This window comes from Solea solea, chromosome 2 (genome assembly GCF_958295425.1).
Source record: "Solea solea chromosome 2, fSolSol10.1, whole genome shotgun sequence".
Taxonomy (NCBI): Eukaryota; Metazoa; Chordata; class Actinopteri; order Pleuronectiformes; family Soleidae; genus Solea; species Solea solea.
Genome location: NC_081135.1, coordinates 13,449,502 through 13,467,289, shown reverse-complemented (window position 1 = coordinate 13,467,289; position 17,788 = coordinate 13,449,502). Strand labels below are relative to the sequence as shown.

The 17,788-nt window shown below is 38.7% G+C and overlaps 1 protein-coding gene across 1 annotated transcript; it reads right to left on the bottom strand.

Moving 5' to 3' along the window:
* Nucleotides 1-1,886: 1,886 nt before the first annotated feature.
* On the bottom strand, nucleotides 1,887-16,784 carry ubxn4 (UBX domain protein 4). The gene is made up of 13 exons (XM_058623247.1): nucleotides 16,595-16,784; nucleotides 15,968-16,070; nucleotides 14,164-14,192; nucleotides 13,731-13,849; nucleotides 12,471-12,639; nucleotides 11,029-11,152; nucleotides 10,456-10,510; nucleotides 8,646-8,810; nucleotides 7,354-7,481; nucleotides 5,989-6,091; nucleotides 4,106-4,237; nucleotides 3,805-4,016; nucleotides 1,887-2,214 (listed from the first exon to the last, which is right to left on the bottom strand). Exons 1-13 carry the CDS (start codon nucleotides 16,674-16,676, stop codon nucleotides 2,076-2,078), a joined length of 1,560 nt encoding a protein of 519 aa, XP_058479230.1. The 5' UTR covers nucleotides 16,677-16,784; the 3' UTR covers nucleotides 1,887-2,075.
* Between the last annotated feature and the right edge of the window lie 1,004 nt (nucleotides 16,785-17,788).

Here is a 17,788-nt window from a genome sequence, read left to right as displayed (position 1 = left end):
AAATAAATATGTTTCATTTCAATTTGTGTTTTTCTTTTGCAAAAATCCGAAAATACAAACATAGTGGCCTTGCCAGTCAGTTGGAGCTCGACCAGATTAATGTGTAGCTTACGAAAACCTGTTATAAAACTCTTGAAAGGCAACTGTTTCCTGGCCCACTGGTTCATAATCCGACTGCCACTGCACACTGACTGCCCTCACATAGTATAGTATATAAATGTAGAAACTTAATTGCTTGTATCTTTGTGACAGTTGTTTATGAAGGGCTAAATGGAGGAAGAATACAGGTTGCAAAGCTGCTTGACAATTGTTTTTATAAATTTCAGACCTGCATTCCTGCTTGGTCCAAGGCAGCAGGTAGTTGATCGTAAATAGAAAGGAACACCAGGTGTTTTGGTGCCATGTAATTCCAATGTTTAAAATGTTATATATTTTAATAATTGTTAAATAAAGTGTTCCTTAGACGTATGTTTGTTACGTCTAAGGACGTACCACTCCACGGTACATCTCATCCGGCTCAGCACTCCATCACCCTCCTTGTTGGTCAAATAGCCCTTACACAGCCTGGAGGTGTGTTTGGGGTCATTGTCATTCACACTAACCGGGTGGGATGGCATGATGCTGCAGGATGCTGTGGTAGCCATGCTGGTTCAGTGTTCAATTCAATTTTGAATAAATCCCCAACAGTGTCACCAGCAAAGCTCCCCCACAACATCACACCTCCTCCTCCATGCTTCACGGTGGCAACTAGAGCTGAAACAATTAATTGATTATTAATTGATTACTAAATTAATTGACAACTATTTTGATCATCGATTAAAGGGTTTAAAGCTTTTTTCATGATTACAAGATTTCCAATTGTTTAATCTTGTGAATATTTTCTTTGCTCTGGATAACAAAGAAATCATTAAAAGTTAATCAATTTGATTTGTGGACAACACAAGAAATTTGAGAACATCATCATTTCCAGGTTTGACGAATATTTTTCTGATATTTTATGGACCAAACAATTCATCGATTAATCGCGAAAATAATCAACCGATTTCCACTGGTCTAATGTTGCTGTTAACTTGTGATTTCACCTCCTTTATTGTTGTTTATTACGCTAGCATGTGCCAACAGTGTTAACAGTTTATTTATTTAGTAATGTATTGTTGCAGCCCTAAACCTTTATGAATACACACAGATGTCACCTAGCTCCATTTAGCTGATCTTGGGGTCACATGGGTTTACTGTAAGAGGTGACGTGACGTACCATCATTAAAAGAACAGCTATTTAATATTAGACCTCAATAAACCAGATGTCTAACAGTGAAGTGCGTGTGAAAGATAGAGATCAGGTGAACAAAGACAATCAAAGGGTTTCTGAAAAACAGGCTGCTTTCATTTTTATTATTTAGAAGAACTAGTAGTCGTTTAGTTGTGTATGTGAGACCACATTGGTAGTTGTACAATCCTGTGCCAGCAGCTGTAAGCTGTTTGATAAAGAATTTTATACATCCAAATCATAAATGCCTTCATTCTGTTGTTAGAAGTCAGATGAGTCACTGGCAATCAGCCAATCACTTACAGTTAAAATGCGAAGCCAGACTCAGAAAACATCTTCAGATCATTTACTCTCCATTTAGCATTTATAAGCATAATTTAACACAGTTTAAGACAGTGTAAATGACCCAAAACCCAAAGAGAAAGATGCTGCTGAAGCCTCATACAGTGTGTGAAGCTGCTGTAATCCGAGTTAGGCGAGAGAGAGAGAGAGAGAGAGAGAGAGAGAGAGAGAGAGAGAGAGAGAGAGGGAGGGAGGGAGGGAGGGAGGGAGAGAGGGGGGGGGCAAGCGAGAGAGAGTGAGAGAGCGAGGGAGAGAGAGAGGGAGGGAGAGAGGGGCAAGAGAGAGAGAGAGAGAGAGAGAGAGAGAGAGAGAGAGCGAGAGAGAGGATATGCTGTTGGATTAGGATTGATCTGCCCATGCAGGCGAGATGCAGAGCAAATGCCTGGAACATAGTAAAACAGAGAGAAAAAAAGACTAAAGGATCGTCAGAAATCATCAACCACTCAGGACTGAATTAATTCACATTTCACATCTGCTGGGTGGAGTTCCCGTTCCAGGTGTTGTTCTCGTCCTCACTGTCCTCCTGAGTCCTCAGACTGCAGATTTTACCATCTTTCTTGAAGTCTTTGGGCTGCTTCTCCAGACTGTGCTTGGGGAGAGTCTCCCTGAAAAAGAACCATGGAGGAAAAGGACAAATTATTAGGAAATGTCCAGTATATGGCAATTCAAAAGCACTGATATTGTTCCAATAATTTGCTGGTCAAACGGAGCTATAATCCCACAAAAAAGTAGTAATAGATCAGTCTGATACCGGTCAAAATCATTGATAAGATATTAGTAAAAAAACAATAATGCAAAATCAGATACAAAGCAAACATCCAATACATAGTATGTAGTGTCACTATGCACAATTTGTATATCTGTCTATATCTATCTATTATTTATGCATACATGCATGAATGTATGGTTAGTTAGTTAGTGCTGACCAAAATGTTATATATTTTATTTTATTATATATTATATTTTAGATTAGCCACCCTTTGCTTTGATTACTGCTTTGCACACTCTTGGCATTCTCTCGATGAGCTTCATGAGGTCGTCACCTGAAATGGTTTTCCAACAGAGATGCTGAGCACTTGTTGGCCGTTTTGCCTTCACTCTGCGGTCCATCTCATCCTAAACCATCTCGATTGGGTGTAGGTCAGCTGACTGTGGAGGCCTGATCATCTGGCTCCGCACTTGTTGGTCAAATAGCCCTTACACAGCCTGGAGGTGTGTTTGGGGTCATTGTCATTCACACTAACCGGGTGGGATGGCATGATGCTGTGGTAGCCATGCTGGTTCAGTGTCCAACTCCCCAACAGTGTCACCAGCAAAGCTCCCCCACAACATCACACCTCCTCCTCCATGCTTCACGGTGGCAACCATGCATGTAGAGACCATCTGTTCACCTTTTCTGCATCGCACAAAGACACGGCAGGTGGAACCAAAGACCTCAAATTTGGACTCATCAGACCAAACAAATCTCTTCTGCTTGTTGCTTTTCCTTAGTAGTGTTTTTTAGCAGCTATTCGACCATAAAGGCCTGATTCACACAGTCTCCACTGAACAGTTGATATAGAGATGTGTCTGCTACTAGAACTCTGTGTGGCATTGATCTGGGCTCTAATCTGAGATGCTGTTAACTTTAAGATTTCTGAGGCTGGTGAGGAACTCCTCAGCAGCAGAGGTGACTCTTGGTCTTCCTTTCCTGGGGAGATCCCCGGAGCCAGTTTTGTCATTTTCTAGACTGACTGACCTTCATTTCTCAAAGTAATGATGGACTGTCGTTTCTCTTTACTTAGCTGACTGGTTCTTGCCATAATATGAATTCTAACAGTTGTCAAATAGAGCTGTCAGCTGTGTACCAACCTGACTTCTGCACAACACAACTGATGCTCCCAAGCCATTAAGAAGGCAAGTAATTCCACTCATGAACCCTGACAGGGCTGTGAAGTGAAAACCATTTCAGGTGACTACATCATGAAGCTCATTGAGAGAAGGCCAAGGGTTTGCAGAGCTGTCAACAAAGCGAAGGGTGGCTACTTTGAGAAATCTAAAATGTGAAACGTTTTGAGTTACTTAATTCCATTTGTGTTCATTCATATTTTTTGAAATCATTAAATAAGAAGGTGTGTCCAAACTTTTGACTGGAAGTGTATTTAAAATCATAGTAAATACAAAAGCAAAAGTGTGACCCAGTGGGTGCCCCTCACCTCTTTGTCTTGTCTGAGGACGATGATGGGTTGGTATAAGAACTGGACTGCTGAGATGGGCCTTGAGATGCTGGTCCAGGAGGTGGAGTTGTAAACAGGAAGGAGCTTAGGAATCTCCATACAGCCAGCAGAGGGTAGATGATTGTGCCCAGAATAGCCCAGATGCCTCCTTCAGAGGACTGGATCACTGTGTTGGTGGGCCGACCTGAATGCTGAGGAGTAAAAAGTAAATGTAAGTGGCACACATCACATCTAGGTTGTGCAGGTCTGACACACAGGGGGAGGAGTCTGGTCTACTCACTGGCAGAAGCACAATGGAAGCACTTGGTACCAGCTCCAGCTCCAGCAGAGTTTTGCTCATGTCTTCACTGGTGAACTCCCGTCGAGGGAACATTGTAGCCAGGGAAAAGTTGCTGTAGCGGTTTCTCACTTCCTGAGACAAGATCAGCACAAAACCTTTGACAGCAGCTCAAAAAAGTAAAGTGTTACATATGTAGAGTGTTTTTTTGACATGTAGTTTAACAGCAAAAAGTGTCTTAAAATATGACTGAATATAATATAACATCATGAACATTATATTGGAGGAGGACATGTACCTGCGCTGGGTGACTAGACTGTATCCACCCAGCGCTGTTGCCATTGCTTCGCCATAAATATATTCCACTTGATCGTTATGAGAATACCGATATCACTGAAAATCTACTCCAGGTTTTTGTTGTTACCTACCTACAACTCACAGCATGCATGCATACATGCATGCTTCAGTGCAGACTGCTCAAAGCTGTATGAGGTAATGTCAGCCCCAGTGCCATCTCAGAATGTTCAGCTTTTGTTAAAGCCTTATTCTTTTGTTACATTGCCTCTATTTTAGAGATTAATGTTAAATTCAACTCAACAATAAAATGGGACTTTACTAGCATCAGCTACGCCTAGTGTAGTGCACAGAGCGCCATGTGCTAGTATTTTTTTATTATAAGCCAAAATAAAAAAATGTGTATTTAAATCTTTTAATGTCCAGTGCTTCAGCATTTTCTGCATAGAAACAGTGCGTGGTCTATGGTCTGACAACTTTACTTTCTAATAACATGAATAAACTAATTAACTAATGAAACAGTTACTGTTGATGAAGTTTTTCCAAGTCCAAATACATTCACAGTAATAGTAAGTGTTGTAGTTGAAATATAGTCAGTGATGCATGATTTCCACAATCAATAATTCAAAAAACAATTATATTACTTCTTAGCTGTTAAACAATGTTACCAAATGTGTGTTTACCTGCAAGAATCTTCTTCTAGAAGGATTGGCAACATATTCCTGAGCTACTTGGCATTTCTATCTCCCTGTTGGCCATCTTGGTTTAGAGAATTTGTTGTTGCATTTGCACAACCTGGCGAGTGGGTGGCAGACTATGTATGGGTGCACAAAGGTCCAATGTGGTGGCTGATGTGCAATTATACCTTCAACACTCACACATATACTCTTGAATAGCTGTCCACCGTAGTGACCACTATGCATGAATGCGTTAAAGGCATAAGTAAAATGCATCGGTGGTGATAAATTGTAATAACTAATTTATAACAATTTATTTCATCATATTGGCCATGACAATGATGCATATGGAAAAGTTGAATGAGGTCATATTGTTGAATATGTCTCTGAATTAGTTATGTTTACAAGTCCAGTCAACTGGGTGTCTTTGTGTGCTAGCAGAATGTACCGAACATAATCACCTGACTCCGCTCTGAATTTAGTTAGTTTTGAATTTCATGACTTTTTAGATGGTTGTGTTTGTCTCAGATGGCTGCTTAGACATTGTTGTGAAGGAAAGCTGATGCATAAACACCCTGTCACAGCAAAACGTTATGAATTCTCAAAAACAACAACATTTTCGTCAAATCATTTCAAATTCAGCAAGGTTCCACATTAACAGCTCATTACATTTTTATTGCTCAATTTCGCAATTCCCTCAATTTTCTGAATCATAGAAATATTAGGACCCTACATATGCTACACCTCAGTCAGCTAGCTCACTCTTGTTTCTCTCTCTCTCTAATCAGCAAGGTGCTGGTGAATCAAGTCTTGATGTGCGAGTTGAGTGATTTATTCTCAAAATATTCTCATTTTAAAATCATGGAAAATACAATCATAACTTAATAACAACATAGAAACAGACTGGTGACAGACCTGAGCAGCAAAGTGTTGAGCATCCTGCAGTGTGCTCTGCGCCGGGAACTGGTTGGTGAAAAACGAGCCATCTGGGAGGCGGAACTGTATCCTTGCGATAGTACTGAATACAAACACAAACACATTTTCACAACACTCGTACGACATCAAGATTTGTAACAAACCTGTAATTGTATTGTAGTAAACCTTTATCAGTCATTCTGCAACAGTGAAAAGAAACATTTTTTATGTTTGCGTGTATGTATAATAACAAGATGTATGGCTGTGCTTCACTAAAGCTAAGCTCACTGGGGCTCGTAGGGAATCTGACAGATCTCTGTCGAAAATGCACCGGCAAAGTCAAGAAACTTTTTAAATTCATTTTAATGAACAATATATTATTTAGTTAATACATTTATATATACATCCTGTATTTTGTTTTTTTGTTATGAAAATGATATGATAATGATATAACAATCATAATTGTATTGTATGACTTATCATACTATGTGCAACATGTGATCCTTTATTGCAAAGAGCAGAGCAGAGATCTGCAAGTTTCCAGAGCACAAGAAGAAGAGCTTGAGCGCAGGAAATTAATAGCAATATAACCGAGTGCGAGCACACAGTTTGAACACGAGCAGAGCAAATTTGAGTGTGAGAGCAGAGTTTTGAGAGACAATATCACAAAGTACAATATGCTCTTGAGTTAAGATAGGAAATAACCCCCAGAAAGAGGTATGATGCAAATAAATTATTTTTGAATTAGAATAAAGCAAAATTTATGGTTTATGGCAACAGAAACATGGAAGAAAACAATAGAATTAATTAACATTAGAATTAATTGGAATTAATGTTGAAAGAGTGCATTCATTTACATTTTTGGGCATCATAAGTATTTTCTAGATTGTGTGTCACTACAGATTCTCACCTTTTCACTCATTGTTTTATATTTGAGTTATGGCACTTACTGGATAAAGTTATGTTCAATGATTGTCACTTGTGTTCATAGCTTGACTGTTAATTATGGAGAGTTGACTTTCATAGGACTTGTGTTTAGATAGACAGAAAAGGCAGGATTTACGAGATTTCTCTTCTTCCTCGTCCTTTTTAAAAAATAATGTATTGATGGTGTGTAGTTTTGTGGTGTTGTTCATTCATTCACTTACGAATGAACAAAACCTCAAAAAAATAAAAAAAATAAAATAGTAATGTGATCAGCAACGCATTTCCTGCTTGAACATGTCAAAATGACTACTTTGACAAAAGGCCCATTGTTTCAGTTACAATCTGAAGATTGTTTTCCTACAGTGCTGGCAGCTCCAGCAAGTACTCTAGTTTGTGTAAATATCAGTCTTTGTTCTCCATGATTTTTTTTTTTTTTACCTCCTCTGTCTGAGCAGTGTCTCCTTCCTGGCCTCCTGATCTACTTCTCTGGCCTTTAGTATGGCCTCTTTAGCAGCCTTCTCCTCGTCTTGGGTTTTGGCATAGCGAGCTGCTCTGTCAGCTCGGTCCTGCAGAGTAAGGGAGGAAAATAGGTGCAAGAGGTCAAGCTTGTGGAGTTTGACATCACAGGAATGTTCTTGTTTTATATGTCATTTATATGTAATACTTATCTAGTAATACACGAGTTTTGCATGCTGACAATACAAGCTGTTTTATTAAAAAAAAGTTGCTGCAGAATCTCAAAAGGAAAGCTCAATGAATTTATAAAACAATTATTGAAGCACTGGAAAGCATCAGACATGTTCTTTGCAACGTAGTGCATTTAATGATCCATAATTAAATAATCTGATGTATTTACTCTCATTCTCGTTCATACAAGTAAAATAACATATTTCTAAGGGAAAGTGTGTCTCTAACAGCAGGGTTTGATACAGAATCACTTAGTTACTTAACTACTTTTATAGAGCTCCGGACGTCATGTGACTCAGCTTCTATGAACTGCCATGTTGACAGTTTAAGATGCAGTAAAAATGAATGGGACCAATGCTAGAATCAACCTGTTAGAGTGCACTGGTATCATGCACCCTGCATGCTTTTATAGGTTTGAAAACAGATGGACAGGACATTATTCCAGACATGCACTATTCTGTATACAGTATCAACTCCCTGATTAACTTCCCTTCATCTTACTCCAGAGAGCCAATGAAAATTGAAAAGAGCCTGGAGGGGGATGCAATTTGGCTTTGTAGTTATAGCCTTGTTGTTACTGGGATAACATAGCATAAGGTTAGCATTAGCTATGGGCAGTGTGAATAATTGTGGTGTTAACGTTGCTGTGCAAACTAGTTTGTCTTCTTCTGCTCGCTGTGAACATGACATAGCAGTGATTCACCTCTGCCCTCTCTCTGGATCTTTGGGGATCTGGTAAAAATGCTCTCGTGTTAGCCTGTCTCTGACTGTTTTGGTGCAATCTATCCACCATCTTCACTTTTATGATGAAAATAGCTGGCAAAGAGACAAGTTGTCTGATTTATGTTTTATGTTGTCTAGTATATATGTCTATAGAGGTGGGGAGCATTGTTTCCTGCCAGAGGGCGTTATCATTGTTGAGTGACCGGAGCTCAATTGTAACCAAGATTAGATGAAAGCACCAACAGCACCAAAATGGACCATTGTAATTTGTCATTACAATGTAATTTCTCATTTAAAAGAGAGAAGATGGTAAAGGTTACCATGGCGATCTGCAGTTTGACCCGCTCTCTGGCAGCCTTCTCCTCTGCCTTGTCCCTGTTCCTTTCCTCCAGGAGTCGCTTGGTCTTATCATCTTCCTGTTTCTTTTTAAAGTCCTGCATGTCCTTCCAAACCTTCCGTCTATCTATTTCTTTCTGGATCTCACTCTGAAACAAACACAGCACACCAGATTTAAGCTTGTCATTTCAACAAAACAAGGCACAGACATAAAGTACAGCTCTAATGCTCAATGCTACATATGTAAAGCTGTGCTCGTACAATGTTTAGGATTTCTGGCTCAACTGTCTGTGCACAAATCTGCCACAACAGGGATTTAAGTGGAAAAAAAAAAAAAATTCAGATCAAATCATATTCCCTGGTCATCTATGTGCCACAGCACACTTTAAGAGAGGCACCTCTTTTTTTCTGCCAGTTGCTTCCCGAAGGTTGTCATGTAAAAAAGGAGTATAGTGTACACATGCAGCCAAACACACCTTCAGTTCTCTAATACAACATTCAAGTAGTAAGAAGGCTTTAACCTACACCGTTTACATATTCAAGACCAATAGCAATTTAAAAGAAGAGGGTGATTTTGAACAGCTTTTGTATTATCAGTTTGTTTTTACGTAATTTCAGTGTTTCCAGTGTTTCTTTTCAATAAAACTGATACTTTTTGCAAGGCTTGACTTTATATTATTTTCATACAAATAATCCACCCATTACATACATACACATAGTGTTGAGGACCGAGCCTGGCCCTTTAAGAGAGGGTGTGACCTTGTGGTTACTGTGCGAGTGAGAAAGGAGAGAAGAAGAAAAGGAGACGAAGTGTACGTAGTACATGTGATGTTTGCAGCCAGTCTGTTAAAGACTGTTAAAACCCCTAAATAACAGCGCGAATAGTAACTCACAGGGGCTCTGTGGTACATGTTTGCTCTGCTGTACGAAAATAAAGTGCCTCTGTTCACACAAGAGTTGGTCTTTTAAGTGTTATAGTATCTTACTAATACACAGCAGTAACCCACTGCTGTTATGTGCCCTTCCCCTCCCTCACATTATTCATTGTTCATTAAGATTTCAGTCAAAGGTCAGTCACGTCCTCATTACAGTAAATGGAAAGGTGTGTCCAAACTTTTGACTGGTGGCGTATGTCCATTTTGATCTATTTTCAAAACACTGACTTTTGAACTTTTAAATATCTTTAGTAGTTCAGCACGCAAACAGCTGCGCAATGAGAAGGACGCACGTAAAGCTTATAACATGTGAAACATGTTATGTTGACGATGATTTTTAATTAATTATTTGTCTTATTTCAGTTGATGCCGTTGATACAGCCTCATAAAACTCATAAAAACACAGCATTTGTGTGCAAGCTGTATTTATTCACATGGGGGCATCCCACTGTTGTATTCATATGTATTTGAATTTAGTTCATTAAAAATGTATTTAATATAATTATGTGGTGTATTTTGAACTGTTATGGCGGACACGTGGCATATTCATTGATACAAGATTGTCCAAGTAGATGATTGAACAGATTACTGAGCAAGATCCAGCAATTGGCACTCTCTCGCAGAGGATACAAGCGCTGATCCTTATTCATGGCAAATTACTCACATTATTATTATTATTATTATTATTTTTGTATTACTGTTGCTATTATTAATCCATATTGTATATATCCTATTTAAATGTAAAATGTCAGGTGATTTTACAGTTCAATTTAATAGGTCCTGTCTTTGTACTATTGTTCTACTAAGTGTTGTATACAGGTAACAAAGTGAACATATCGTCTCGGTCCTGTCTCCTTACCTCCTCCTCTCCTTTTTTCTTTTGCTCTCGTCTCTCCTCAAGTTTCTTGGTTAACCTGATTGAACAATGATACAGTATCACATTTAACTTGTGGAACAGTGGAAATATATCTACAACAGTTCATGTTTTATTACTCCTTAACCTTAATTTATATTTATCTTTAATTTATAAGAGTCAAAGCATTTATTAAACTGAACTTAGGGCTGATTGGTTGGTTGAACATCTTACTAGTGAACATCATTAATTAATGCTTTAGTTTGAAGCTAAACTGGATGAGATTCAGCCAGTGAATTGGTGAAGTAAATTAAAGCTCAAGTTGCAAGGTAAATCTTAATGTTTCACACTGTAGGTGGGGACTAAACCGTAGTGTTCAGCTGCAGTTATACCTGAACTTATGTTGAAATACATTACAGTGAAAACTCTTTATGTTTAGGGATTAATACAAGTATAGTTAGTATGTTTTATCAAGTGATTTCCTCTAACTACCGTTTTAACCTAAGAAGAGATTATGTCTGCAGAACCAAGACATAAATGTACATATTTGATATCAAAAATAGGTATTTGTGTTTCTACCTTTCCACCTTGTCATCCAGGGTCTCGTCACCCTCGGCATTATGAGCAGGAGCATCTGAAGAAGCATTTTCTGCACTCGCTGTGGCTGAGAGGCTGCCATCATCTACTGGGCTGGACAAAGGTCCTACACACAAGAGCAACACAAAGGTTAAACACTGGGATAACTGAATATTTGACACCCTTTCAACACAATTCAAAGGAAAGCTGCTAAAGCTGAAGAAAAAAAACCCCGAAGCATGATACTCCAACCCCCATGCTTCACCAAGGGTATGATGTTCTTTTGGTGATGCAAAGTGTTGTTTTTGTGCCAAATATTCCTTTTGGAATTGTGGCCAAAAAGTTCAACCTTGGTCTCATCACACCCTAACACATTTTCCTACATGCTTGATGTATTTTTGCATCAAGCATGTTTTGCATCAAGCATTTTTCTTGCAACCCTAACCCTTAGTCCACACATATGGAGAATAGGCTGGGGCGATAAACACAATTTGGATAGGGTCGGGGCATCAGCAGGTGGACTAGAAGAATAATAAGACTGAGAAGATAATATGTCAGGACTTGACAGTGCAAGTGTTTTAATCACATTTGCGAGTAAAAATAGACTTGTGCAACTAGTTGCTTGGTCATCACGGGCATCTTCATTACTGAATAAAGTTAAAAAAAAAAGACCCGACTGCACCAATGCTGTGCGTCAAAAACATCACACGATCCATTCTTTCAATCTGTTGGCAGCGCTGCCTGTTAGTGTGTTTATGAAGTCAGCGTCTTTTTGATCTGCTGTATCTCTCCTCCCAGTCCAGACACACACATAAGTATGACTGCTCAAAATACACGCTAACTAGCCTTTACAACAACAACAACAACAACAACAACAACTGTCCAAAGTCTGGCCCATGGGCCAATCACGGCCCGCAACTTCAGTTTTATAATATATTATTTATGGCCAGGGAGGGACTTGGACAGAAAATGATTCTTGGTCAAGTGACACCCCCATTTGCTGAGTTGGTAAGAGTGAACTGGAAACCCACCTGTAACAGACAGATACATGTACTCATCTCGTATTATGTTATTTGAATCCAGATTTTTTGATTTCTTTTTCACTCCTGCGTGGCTTAGATCTGGTTACATTTCCATTTAAAAATGATAATTGTGACAATGAAAATGTAATTACTATAAAACAGTGCATCTGTATTTAACTTTTAATGTTTAAAAAAAGGTCTGAACATTAAAATCCGGCCCTTTAAAAAAAAGTGTCGTTATGTAATGTAATAACATTTCACATATTCTGTGCACAAGAAAAAATTAAGTTCTCGTTTCCTCGCTCCCCCACTCTCTCTCTCATTGGAATTAAATGACGCTAAAGTGCTACAATGGATTAATTTCCTTGTACTAATTCTTCTACAGTTCATTTGTCGATAACTGCATGAAGTAGGCTGACCTACCTTGTGCAGGTCCTGCTGCAGGCTCTGTGGCTTCTGCTGCTGACCTAACGGGCACTGCTGGAGCAGTGGCCACAGGAAATTGTGTGTCAGTGTTGTTAGGTGGGGTGGTTTCCACAAGAGTATTTGTCTCTGGCAGCACTGTCACACCTCTAATCTGCTGAACATGCATCTGTTGGATAACAGGGAGGAAGAGCATTTACCAGCAAAAAAAAACATCATGTAGATTGAGTAGCTCAGGGAAAGTAGCTCAGGAATTGCAGGGTCATATCTGAGCTTTCTGCTTTCAACTGCAAGATAGTGGCTGTGCTTGCAACTCCGTGTCTGAACCTTCAAACATGATGACGACATTAGGGATGATATTGGACATTTTGCCGATATCTGATATAACGGGAGTACTTGGCTGATAACCGATATACACATTTTTCTCTGCGCCCAACTGCAGAGGGCATTTAGTTTCTTCTGTAGTGAGATGTAGTTGATTGTATTTTTCAGCAGATATAGATGTACATTTTTTCCACTGTGCAAAATAAACATTACCAAAAAATGTGTTGAACAGGATACCAGCATTAAAAGTCAAGGACGTAGCAGCTTAATGTTTTAGTTATTAGTCATATCAAGGGGATCTTGACGTGACCCGATATCCGATTAATATATTTGACAGCCAATATCGGCCAATACGATATCTGATAGCAAGCTAACGTCTGCCATTTATTCAGTATTGAATTAAAAAGAAACTTCAACTGAGGCTGATGGGAAAAACTTTTTTCAGGAATTTGGAAATGAATACGATACTCTGTATTATTATTACTAATTATATATATATATATATATATATACACATATATACATATATATATATATAGTATATATATATAGTTTTATTAGTTATATAGTTTATATATATATATATATATATATAAAAACTATACAACTAATAAAACTACTAAAAATAATAATAATAACAATATTATTATTGGTATTGGTCTGATATTTTTGCAGGTTGTTTATTTCTTCTTCATGGGAGAAGAATATTTGTCACACACTTTGAGAAATGTTCTTTGAAATAGCTTAAAATGGCTAGCACAAATGTGTAAAACAGCTTCATAGTTAAAAAGTAGACTCAATAAAAAAAACCTCGAAAATCACCTGTATTGGTAGATACTCAAGTTTGTGATATCGGTATTGGACACAGAATAGTGGTATCATGCCATGAGACAGGGAAGTTACAGTGTGCATACAATCTAATCTTTGTGACCATACCTGCTTCACTCGGTGGATTCTCTTCATCAGTTCTTCAGCAGACACACTGCCAGCGATGACCTCCAGAGGAATTCCATTTTCTCCGATAAAGAAACTGGAGGGTACGCACACCACTGGATCTTTAAACGGGGAAAGGTTGAGGAACAATCTCCCAGGCGGTGATGAAATACTGACTTTTTTAATAAGCAGTTTTTCTTTAATGCACCATGTTTTTGCATTTCTCCTGTCACAACCTACAGCATATCCTCCTCCATAACACTCTGCTCTAATGGCTATCAAAAAGTAGTTTGCAATGTACACATCTATTAGGCTTGTGAGTACAACAATACAATACATAGCTCCCTTTAAGATAACTCACTTATATCTTTAACTAATTTTAAGAATTCCTACATCAGTTTACGTTCAGAATAAACAGACACAATAAAAAAGATACAGATCTGAGAGAACTGCACACACGTCTCACTATGGAAAAAAAGACAAAATCAAACATCATATGCGTTAACATGTCAAGTCAGTAAGGTACAATGAAACACACATGAGATTAAATAGGTTGTTGTGAGTGTTATTGAAATAGAGAGGCAAGCGGCTGTATTTGCTGTGAATGCTATTATTATTCATATTCAATGAATAATAATAGTCGACTTCTTTGTGATTTCATATTATAAATGAGAATTGAAATTGGAATTAAAGCTGCAGTAGGCTGGATTGCTGCAAAGACAAATTACTGTTGAGTTTCATCTGCAGGTTATTAAAATGCTTACATTGTGAGCTCACTGTCCTGAGCTCCTCTCAACAGATGTGGCTGGACAAGCCCAAGGCAGTCTCTCCATCATCATCATCATCATCACTAGTTATTGATTGTAACGCCATTTTTGCATTTATTATTTTTTTAGACAGTTTTTCCTTTTTCTACATTTCTTTGCATCATAGAAAGTTGTTGTTGCCCAGGGCTTTAGACAGCCCTAACATCAGACACAAACAAGGAATTGATAGAACTGCTACTGTAATACTACTCAAACTTAGGTTGTGTAAATTTTTTAGCTATCCATCTTATTCCTATGGCCCATGATACCTTGCATGAATGTGGATGACTTTTAGCACATCCTGTTGCTGAAGCAGAACCAGTGTTTTCCATGGTAATTGGACACTAACTGCTGAGTGTGACTGTGAAGGAATTCACTGTTACTTTAACACTGCTTTAACCTGTTTAAATGTCACATTAGAACAGTGCAATATCCAATTTAATTTTATTTGAATATTGCACAATATAACAGTGTATGTATTACCCGAATAATAATGAATGTAAAGAACTAAACTGTCACTACAGACAGTGACTATAAAGAAACTGAAAAGCTCTGAGGTGCATCATTATTTACACATCAATAAGGTCAGAGGTGGGACAAAATCATATTTATTTAAAGGCAGTCTTAGTGTCCCACATCACCAAGCCTGGGTGTAAGTTCAACATCGGGGGATTTCCAAACTGCAGGATGGTCATGCATTGCAGGAAGTGCCATCTTGCAGCCATGAAACTGCTGCAGCCTCTGTATTTTGCCACTGGAAAGAACTAGTTTATTGCTCCTCCCACTTTTGCACCGGAAGTTTGACCCATAATCATTAATCTGGAAGTGCCTCCAGGACTAAGGTGGATAGATTTAATGCTCCAGAGTGGAAATTCTTTAACCCCTAAGATAAATTCTGAGTAATTAGAATATCACTAACCGCACCTCCACATAAGAATAAGTGATCCCGAACTAAACCCAGATCACAGATGCAGTCAAAAGAAACTGCTCAACAGTCAGCCATACTTCAATGGTTTGCAATCTTTTTTTGCTCTATGATGCTGGTGTTTTGAGGTACTGAGTTGTTTTAGGATTTTTAGTGGGTGAAGCAAAATATCAAAACACCAAACCAAGACATTTAAATTTTGCAGGCCACAAACGAAACTATATATTGAGAAGTTACTGGCTGGACATTGTTTCAGTTAAGCAAGTATTTCAGCTCAACATGTTTCCTTAATCTCTGAGGACAATTTTTACAGCACATATGATACTGTTGCCATTTGTGTCATGCTCAAAAAATACAGGTTAAAACACCATTTAAGCTCCAGCACCGTTAATAGTGTTGTTAAAACCCAAACAATAACAACCCAAGTTGGGAGAGTGCTGGAAATGACTTAAAGTCGACTTGACCTGCAACCAAAGTTGAGCAAAGTAAACTGATCCCATCAAAAATACCTCTTGGCATCGAGTTTGATGGCCACACAGTGGTTGAGTGCCGCCTCTGACACAGACTCATCTTCCCAGCTGGACATCAGCTGTGCTGACTGTTCATCTTCTCCTACGGGAAGAGACGGTGACAGTGTAGTGACAGCTCACTGTTCAGTCAACCAGCCGTTCAAATAATGGCAACACAGTCAACAAACAGCGACAATAACGCTGCGGCGGACTATGACGCAACAGTGACCCACCAAAAACAAACAGCAGCAGTTTAGCTTACCTGGCTAACATTTCATATTAAAGTGTGAAGTAACTGTATCCCTACTGTCAGGGAAAGATCCACAGTCATAAGCTGGCTAACTGTGGTTAGCTGCTCTTACATTAGCAAGCAGTCTTAGCAGTTATATTAATGTGACCGTGGTATAAAAGACGCCAGATTATGTTACATAGGCCGTTAAAAACACAAGTTAGCATCTCATTTAAGTTTCTACACTAGAATTCTTGCTTTAGGGTTAGGGACACGTCTTGCCTCTTTGACAGCTGAACGGCTATGCTAACTGTATTATAGCTAAGTGGGGGGGGCCATTACTTCTTACACGTAGATGCTAACGTTAGCACGCAGGTTAATCTACACACATACATTACCTGTAATGACGACGACAAAAACCAAAGTCCGCTGTTTCGCCGTGTTAATGGCCTCAGGAATCGAGCCCTCGAACCAAAGCATGATTACAACCGTGTTTTCTGCTGCTGCTTTGGTGACGCTGGTAGCAGCTATGCTAAGGGTGACATCAGTTCATGAAGCGTAGAGGTACAACCATGGATGTATTATCAAATAGACGGGCAGCAGCTCAGCAGCGCCACTCAGACTTCCTCAACATTTCCAGTGGCCACGTGTGGTTCTGCAGCAAATAAAAATGATTTTCTCTGTATTATGTGAGCAGATCTTTGTTCGCTAAATATTCAACTTGTTTTCGTTCTCCCGCGCATGTATTTATTTAACAATATTTAAAAAAAAAAAAAGATGAATTTTACTGTCGTTGTATACATGATACAACATAATTTGGAGAGCTTAAATTAAAGTGCACATGTATAAACAACAAGCAATAAACTGAATTAGGATAAAATAGGATAAGAATAAATAAATATTACCCAGAACATCTTGTGCTCCGAGTGCTGGTCCCAAGCCCTGATAAATGGGAAAGGTTGCATCAGGAGGGGCACAAAAAGAAGCTACAAGTCATGTTGCAACAGAAGTTTCAGGGCAGACCAAAAGACTCCCCAGCCAGCCGTGTGTGTGTTTATGTAAAGTGCCTTGAGATAATGTATATTGTGATTTGGCGCTATACAAATAAAAATGTAATTGATTTTACCGGATTGACTGTAATGAAAAAGGAGATGTGACTGAGGCCAGGGAGATTTGGAAAATGTATTCCTCTCTAGAAGAGATACAGAGAGCACATCATGTCTCACAACTTCTCAGTGCAACTACTCATAAAACCCATGCAACAAAAAGACATTGCTCAATCAAAGTAGTGATTGGGCAAAGAGAGATGGAGCTACTTTACACTGCTCCAACCACTGATCCAGTTTTTTTTTTTTTTTTTTTAAATAGTCATCCAAAAAAAAGGTCAACTATACCTGATGAATTATTACACAATGGGTGTAATTTTACACAGCACAAGAGAGCAAATAGCAAAGCAAAGGTTAAAAAGGGTGAGTGCAACTGTAATATTTTTATTCACTTTAGTATTGCAGTCTGATGTGAGACTGAATGTTTCATCCATCCATCCATCATCTACCGCTTTATCCTCCACCAGAGGGTCGCGGGGGGTGCTG

What these genes read in the sequence shown, in the direction of transcription:
- ubxn4 (XM_058623247.1), bottom strand. Translation starts at nt 16,676, where the DNA reads ATGCTTTGGTTCGAGGGCTCGATTCCTGAGGCCATTAACACGGCGAAA. An exon ending in TGCAGCAGGACCTGCACAAG is followed by an intron (nt 11,153 to 12,470) that starts GTAGGTCAGCCT and finishes TCTTGTGTGTAG; the next exon opens with GACCTTTGTCCAGCCCAGTA. An exon ending in TCAAACTGCAGATCGCCATG is followed by an intron (nt 7,482 to 8,645) that starts GTAACCTTTACC and finishes CTTACTCTGCAG; the next exon opens with GACCGAGCTGACAGAGCAGC.